The following is an 8,111-nucleotide window of genomic DNA, read 5'->3' as shown; positions in this document are numbered from 1 at the left end:
TATTGAATATTTCTTTGAAATAGTCCATACTTTTAGTGCACAAGATATAATCTGTGATATCGCATAATTCGACGAAGCATTTACATTTTAATACATTTGAAGGCTATACGAGGTTCTGTCGTATGGCTAACGTATATCAGATTTTAGAATACATGTGATCCTTTAATAAATATGCATATTTTGTAACCCTCTTTTATTTATTTTTTATTTATGCTCTATTACTTTCCACTTAAGATGGGTTTTTTTTTTGGGTAAACTTTCTACTTAAGAAGAATAAAGTAGAAAACAAAAACTAAACAAAAGAAAGTAAAAAACGGCTAAAGCCGGCTCTTTAACTAAAGCAAAAGTATAATTACTCATTACTTCATTAGTTGTCTCTCTTTTTTCCTCCACAGCCGTCAATGGTAGGGTGGGATTAAAAGAAATTGACAAACAAAAAAATTGGAGATTACAGTATTATATGCCTCTTTGAGAAGCATTAGGATATACAGTGATGATGTCATTGATATTTATTTGTGGTTGTCTATATTTAATTGGCCCAATTGCAGAAAAATGAGTTTACATTGGGGTTACACTTAAATGCTTAAACCATTGAGCCTTTTAAATTAATTTTGTTAGTTTAGTATATTTTCATTATCACTGCACCACATCTCCAACTTTACTTGTTATTGGTGATCAAGAACATAATTCAAACTATAATAGTAAATAACAGTGTTAAACACTATTTTTTCTTACAAGATCACAATAAAAAAAATAGGAAAGAAAAAGCTTCTCATTGTAGTCAAATTCGTTTATTAACTGCAGAAAGATATAAAGCAATAAAAGACTGAACATGTCTCTTTTTTCAGTTCATAATTTTGTTATTATAATCTTAGTTGTTGTAGGCATCAGCTTTTGTCTCTTTTGCAAATTCTCATGAAGAAATTTCACTTTCTTGTTTAGTAAACATGTTCTTTAAAGAAAAAGAAGAAGAAGACACGTTCCTTGAGTATTGTGCAGTCTAAATCTTAATCGGATCTGTGTGTGCTTTGTGAATGTACAAGAACCTGCTTTTTGTGGGGGAAAAACAATGTTTAAAATATGGAAACAGTTAAGTACTATTTTAAACATTGTTTGTAACTTTTTATTTCCGAATTATGAATTGTTTTTTTATCATCTGAAATATTTTATTTATGAAACTTGTTTTGAAACTAAGGTGAAATACAAATCCCAAATAACGGAAGTTAAGCTGACGGACGAAAGAAAAATCTTCGGAAACTAAAGCCGACGGACGAGAGAAAAGTTTTCGGAAACTAAAGCTGGAGAAAAACGTGAATTTCCCGAAGTCTAAAATCGTATGAAAGAGAAACATAAACAGAAATTTAAAAGCCGAAATCGAAAGAGATCGAAACCAAAACCTAAGCATAGAAACATACAAACTAAAATCCGAAGAAAACACTTGACCCAAGCACCAAAGAAGACCTTTTTTTTTGAAGAAACTGTGAATGCGATTTACCAAAGCTGCGCATAGCCAACCAATAGTAACAACTGCTTCCTCCCATCACAATGAGAGATGATTTCTCGACATCAAGTAACTAAGACTTCATAACCCGACAAGTAGAGCCGAGTTATGAATTGTTGTTACAGTTTTTCCATTAAAACTTAATGAAAATGTAAATAAAGCAGAGGCTCCCCGGGATTTAAATACTAAAAATAGAGTTTGGTATTTGATAGCTAGAAAAGGTAAAGCCTTAAAACTAGGGAAAAGACATACGAGCTCACCAGTAAAAACATTGTACGTCCAACTGATTCTGTCCATCAAATGACATTAATGCCCTTTCAAAGTGTAATTGTTTTTTGTTTTTCTTTTACCTCATTCGATACAAACACAACACATAACCTAATCTCTATTTCGCAAGATAATCGTTAACACTTGATTAAAAGCATTTCTATGGTAATTGATTATAAATGGTATCGACGAATCTTGTAAGTTATACGTATAACATAAGAAGAAATATTTACTTGTATTTTAAGTTTCTTGGTTTTCTAATTTCATTTTGAAATAAAGAAATTAAAACTGATGGACCGGCCGTAGTCAATTTAATAACTAAAGCAATCAGTGAGTGTAAGCCTAAAAATATGTTTTAATTTTGAATAGTTAATAGATTGATCCACATGGAAGAATATAAAATTAAAAATAATGCGTCGTTATAGTCGATACGCGTAACTCATAATAACGTATGGTCCAAATGGTCCATACTTGTTCAGGCTAAATTATTCTTGGATCAAAGAAACTCAATGATGAATTTACACTTTAAAAATCATAATTTAGTGACACTAATGGAGTGGGAACAAAATCAATACTCTTAATCATTATGATTCTACAGGCTCGGTGCCCTCAATTATAACATTAAACATTTGAAATAACAACAAAAGATTACAGATTTAATTAAAACGAAATTTATACATTTACAAAGTCCTCCAGATCCCATATACCAACTTTTAAAAAACCTCTAAACCCCTCCCAAAAAAAAAAAAAACTGATCTAACACGAAATCGATTTAATCGATCACATTCACATCTAATCCGAATTTGCAATAATAGATACGTCGTTTTCGATTTTAAGTATTAGACATCGACTTACTTAACCACTTAACCGACTAATTAAGTAATTAAACCGGAAAATCTTACTAAACCATGAACCTTCCTTTTTTGACGAAGAGGCTTTTGTTGAGTCATCTTCTTCTTCATCGATCATCGTCTTGTTCATCAGATTCTGAGTAGATAGATACTAAGCTCAGGAGCTCCATTACTATCAGGATTCATCATGTAGAAGGCTTCTGAATCACGCGACCCAACAATTCTCTCGAATTTCGCCCTCATATACATTATATCTCCTCCGCCGCCGCCACCACCGCCTATCTCCTCCGTCTCTGGTAAGACTCCGGCGCCCATTGAAACCATCTCAAGAGCTTTCAAAACCTTTTTCTCCTTCTCACCACACTCTCTCCTCGTAGCAAATCCACACTTTTTCCCGTTACAATAAGTTCTCCACATCGGCTCCTCCACCAACCGCCGTGAAACCGCCGCCGTCGTCGTCGTCTTCGTCTTGTCTCCTCCGCCGTGACGTAAAGTTCCGTTTTTTTCTTCTCCTTCTTCTTCCTCTTTCCCCTTATCACACTCCAAAGCGATTCTAACGAGTCCTGAAGCCATTTCTTTGACTAACCCACTAATCGGAGTAGCGAGTTCGATTAAAAACGCCGGTGGAGAATTAGGATCTTTCTGGATAGAGAAATGCACGTGACCACGACGAGACCCGAAAAGTGTACCCACGACCCGTGACCCGAGCCCGGAGTTTTGGTTACCGGGTCGTGCTCTGCTTAGAGTAGCGATAACTGACCGGAGACGAGAAACGGCGAAAGATTGAAGCTTTTTTTTGTGAGTGATTACATTAGAGGAAGATGAAGATGAAGAAGAAGAAGGTTTAGTGTTGTTGTGATGAGGAAGAGGTTTATGAGAAGAAACGTCGTCGTTTTCGTCTGATCCGACTTTTCTTGTCCAGTGGAAACTATTGTGTCTCTTGGAGGCAAAGTCTTTAGCCATTGAAAGAGAAGCTAGAAGCTCTAGAGAGAAAGAGAGAGAGAATGTGGTAATGATCAAAGTTGTTGGTGTGAATTTAACTTGAGGGTTTGGTCTATTTGGTGAATATAACTCTCTTTATCTCACTTCTTCTCTTTGCTTTTGTCTCTCTCTATCTCTTGTCGTTGTGAGTGTGTTGGTGTGAGAGAGAAGATAATACAATTTGACAGAGAATCCGACTGTGATTGGACCCACCATTTTCATCTTTGTAGAGGATTTCGGAAATCAAAATTTTAAAGTAAGAAAAAGAAAAGAGAAAAAACAATAGTTTCTGAATATAAGTGTAGATTTGGCTTTTGCTTTTTAGTTCAATATTTAACCATATTAGAGTAACCCCATCGGTTCAAATAAGTGATATCTTGTCTATATCTTAATTGATAAACTGATTAAATTTAATAAAAACAGTTAAGATTAGCTAAGATTTATATCTTAACTAATATATTTTCTTAAGTTTAAGAATTGGACATGTGCGGTGTATTTATTGGGTACACAAATAAACAAAAGGAAAGAAAAAAAAACCATTAGAACATAAATAATTTAAATTTTTTCCCTTAAGAATTTTTTGCTTCTTAACCATTGGAGCATAAATAAGTTAAGATATTTTTTTAACTTATCTTAACTTTGAAAAAGCAAAATTTTAATTTTAAAAAAGATTAAGATCCAAAATTAAGATGTTTTAACATCTTAACCATTGGGGATGCTCTTAGGTGTTAAGTGATTCAGCTTGGGATTAGTTTTAGACTTTTTAGCTCAATTAGTTGCTTATTCTAGAGATATTTTTGGTTTTTTTAAAACGGATTATGCTCAATTCTTGTTAGACAATTTGAAAATGTAAAATAACTGATTCTATCAAGTAAAGAGGAGAGAAATATTTTTTCTTTCATTTACATCTTTATCTCTTCCATTCCTCTCAACACCACCAATAAAACCTTTTGCCAATATGAATTTAATAAATCTGAGCCAAGGCAAAATATGTATTTAGGAGAAAATATATAAAAAGTATAAATATACAAGAAAAGCTTGGTGCTGAATTTTGTAAATGTTGATTTTTGTTTATTTTAGTTATATGAATGGTTGATTCAGTTGTATTAATATAAAGTTAAGAGAATAAGTGGAGAGGAGGATTGTGTTTTTGTTGAATACTTTGGGAGAAACACGAGAAATGAGACAAAAGAAAGGAATCTGGGGACAAAGTGTGTGTGTTGTTTCATTTTCTATGTGGGGTAATCTACAAAGACCCTCAATTTTGTTTGACTCAAAAACCCTTTTTTTGACTTCAATCTTTTATACAGTAAAAAAAAAGAGTGGAGTGTTTACCAAAATATAGTACATTTATATCAAATCCTTTCTTCTTTATATCAAATCTTTATTGTACATATTATACAATCTCTAATCATATTAAAGATTCGTAGATGATTTCAAACTTATTTTCAAATCAATGGACAGGGAAAAAAAAAGTAAAGATTAAGTATCAAAAGCAACATAGAATATAAACATTTCTAAATTGAAACAAATGCAAGTGAATTGTTGAACCTCTTGTACTCTCTATTTTTCCATCTCACTTTTTGAATTGTATGCGGTTATTAGTTTTTTTTAACCATGTTAAAGCAAATAGTTCTGAGAACTGTTTTTCTAGTTGTTGGCAGTAAAAGTAAGATTTTTTTTTCCAACTTTTCCTGGTAAAAAACGCAAGACAATAATTTGGCACAAGCGGCTTGACGTCACTATCCTTATATTACTGTAACAACACTTACTAATACGAAACTTAAATCGTGCATGTTAGATAATATAGTAATTAGTACACATATTATCCATACAACCACTACAGGTTTCCAACAATCCGTCATTAAAAAAAGTTAAACATACAACAAGACTCGATATCAATTGGTACATGGATACTTAAGTTTATGCTTTATAGATAGGTTCAAGTAATTGTCTAACACTTATAGTATGGTTTATCATGGAAAGATGAATGTATTCAATTATACAACTATTCATTAATAGTCTCGATTCAGTACGAAATATTCTCAAATAAAGATTGGTGTGACGGGCCATTAAGAGGAATACAACATTCGACAGGCTTTGTCTTTGTATATCAAAGAATAAAATCATACTGTTATAATAATACAAAGGAATGTATAATAATGTTACAAATAAATACGTAAGTTATATAGTTAGGATCAATTGACGTCATAAATAGTAAGATATGAAATAGGTCTGTTCTGATTCTCTTATTAGTTGTCGGGTGCAGAGTAAACAGAAACCTGCGAACTGACACGTCACTCCGGTGATGGTCCTGCTAGTACCTTCCCCTTCTTCGACTCTCCCTCACTCCTCTTACCTTTTTTTTTGGGGTCAAAAGTCATCCTACCTTTTACAGTATATACTTTAATTAATGATGTCATAATTCATCAGTTTATGTACATTTTTAGTAAGAAACTAAAATATTAATGAACCATTTGTCTTTTGCTTTGTAAGGAACTATATATTTAATGAACAAATCAGTTATTTAGTACGAACAGATTAAAATTTGAGACTGGGAAAACTAGAGTCTATTAAATAATTTCATCAGTTTATGTTTTTTCTACTAATGACAAAGACAAAACATACAAACCAAGTCAGTTTTCCGGTTATCAATTAACCGAAGTATTTCTTCTAACTGGTTACCGAAAAGAAATTCAATTTGGTTTGGTTTTGGTTCCTTCTTTATTTTCTAAAATCGGTTCGTAATCATTTGCGAAACCCGATCAAATTTTGGTAAAAAACGGTCTAATAATGGTATAATCCGTTCTTTAAGAAACAAATAACTATCTGAGAAACCAATGTCGAACCGAACCGAAATTCGCAGGTTACTGAAGGCAAATTGAAAGTACGCCAATCGGTTCAGCCTAGAGAACCAAAACCTAGCCGAAAACCAAAAATCTATGTTTGGCTCAGTACAGTATTCTCGGTTCGCGTCAGAATCACAGGGCAAATGTTAACAACACTAAACAATGATTGCATTGTGTTTATGGAAAAACAATTACACCAATCACCAAATTTATCCAATCTACAAACATTAAGATTCCTGTAAGTCATCGAATCAGATGCTTTGTGTAGACCTGACCCACCATGCTTAGTCAAGACACAAGTAAACACAAAACAAGGAATGCTTACTAATTACATCTGAATCACAAGTGTTTTTAGATCGTGAAACACTAACTAACATATATCATACTAAGAGCATATAAACAGAGAACATACGCATTTGCAACTTACAAGGGAATGTTAAAAGGATGTTGTTTTTTCTTGCCTAACACTTACCCTTACGGTTTCAGTTAGCTTTGCGGACTTCTCTGGTCAGTTTCTGGATGTTCAGGTTGAGGAACCGAAACACCTCCATTCATTCTTGCACGTGCTTCTGCAAACATACGTTGTTGCTCAGCTGCTGCTTCCTCCTCAGTCATTTGAGCTCCAGGGTTCCATTTCACGCTCCTCTGTGTGTCCTGCTATAGAGTCACAAATGTAGGAAACGGTTAACATTAATCGTTTTTTCGTCTCCTCGTTATCAAGAGTAGGAGAAGAAAGTAGAGAATCATTACCATTGTTTCATACTTATGTTGCTCATACGCAGCATAGACTTCTTCAATGTATTCTCCAAAACCAAGAACCTGTAATGCCTTGAGAACATGCTCAGGAGCAATCGTCCGTTTATCCTCTTTGTTACAAACATCATTAGATTCTGAAGATACAAGATTTATAAACTCTGCAAAAAATGTTTTAAACCACAGTAAGAAAACCAAGAACTCTCACATATATAGATGAACTCAGAGAGAAACTATATGATCTTACCTACACAACATTCAATGAGAAGATCTTGAGCATCTCTTGCAACACGAACATCTGGTGGTAACATCTCCTTTATAATTTTAGTCATCGTAGCTAAAACAATAGAGAACAACAAAACATATTCTTAGCAAGATAATAAAAAAATGAAGTTTATGATGCTCATGAATCCTATAACCTTCAAGCAGAGTTATATATAGCTAGGTTTACAAATCCTCCTATTTAATGATCAATGAGCAATAACACTAACCTTTTGGAAGAGAAGCGTCTTCCTTGGATTTGCCGACTATATCCATTGGATCCATAGTTTAATCTACAGAATTCATCAGGTTAAAGGTGCTTGTACACGAAGATCTGCATAAAGAGCAAATCAAGGGGAGATCGGAAAAAAACGAGAAGATAGAGATAATCGACTCACCGTAACTGAGTCAACACGAACCAAATCGGAAAGTAGACGAGTCGCGGTGAGATCTGGCGCCGGGAAATCGATCGGATTGTACGGAATATAATCGGAGGGATTTTCTCTCTCCTTCGTCTTCTCTAGCAGAGTCGTTTAGGGCAAACGGAAGAAGCAAAGCGCGTGAATCACACTTTCTTTTACAACGCTTAGAGACGGCGCGTGAAGATAACTTTAACTTCCTTATAGCAATTGGATTTTAAAACAAAAC

The 8,111-nt window shown here is 33.7% G+C and overlaps 2 protein-coding genes and 1 long non-coding RNA gene across 7 annotated transcripts; all 3 read right to left on the bottom strand.

The window, feature by feature from the left end:
• Positions 1-1,185: 1,185 nt before the first annotated feature.
• AT5G03575 lies at positions 1,186-1,759 on the bottom strand. Its single transcript, NR_142694.1, has 2 exons — positions 1,495-1,759; positions 1,186-1,323 (listed from the first exon to the last, which is right to left on the bottom strand). It is a non-coding gene; the product is annotated as an other RNA (long non-coding RNA).
• Positions 1,760-2,325: 566 nt separating this feature from the next.
• Positions 2,326-3,917, bottom strand: AT5G23100 (MIZU-KUSSEI-like protein (Protein of unknown function, DUF617)). The gene has a single exon (NM_122216.4). The coding sequence runs from the start codon at positions 3,580-3,582 to the stop codon at positions 2,749-2,751; it is 834 nt and encodes a 277-aa protein (NP_197701.1). The 5' UTR covers positions 3,583-3,917; the 3' UTR covers positions 2,326-2,748.
• A 2,609-nt stretch (positions 3,918-6,526) lies between these two features.
• NF-YB13 (nuclear factor Y, subunit B13) lies at positions 6,527-8,109 on the bottom strand. 5 transcript variants are annotated; one of them, NM_180729.3, is made up of 5 exons: positions 7,862-8,109; positions 7,694-7,797; positions 7,450-7,539; positions 7,200-7,363; positions 6,527-7,106 (listed from the first exon to the last, which is right to left on the bottom strand). In NM_180729.3, exons 2-5 carry the CDS (start codon positions 7,746-7,748, stop codon positions 6,936-6,938), a joined length of 480 nt encoding a protein of 159 aa, NP_851060.1. In that variant the 5' UTR covers positions 7,749-7,797; positions 7,862-8,109; the 3' UTR covers positions 6,527-6,935. The 5 variants fall into 5 exon arrangements, with proteins under 5 accessions (NP_851060.1, NP_851061.1, NP_001330452.1 ...); NM_180730.3 differs by having other exon boundaries at positions 7,694-7,756; NM_001343789.1 differs by having other exon boundaries at positions 6,569-7,106; positions 7,694-7,782; positions 7,862-8,049.
• Between the last annotated feature and the right edge of the window lie 2 nt (positions 8,110-8,111).

The sequence above is a fragment of the Arabidopsis thaliana genome, chromosome 5, assembly GCF_000001735.4.
Source record: "Arabidopsis thaliana chromosome 5, partial sequence".
NCBI lineage: Eukaryota > Viridiplantae > Streptophyta > Magnoliopsida > Brassicales > Brassicaceae > Arabidopsis > Arabidopsis thaliana.
Note: the sequence above shows the minus strand (reverse complement) of the source record. Positions and strands in the feature narration are given on the sequence as shown.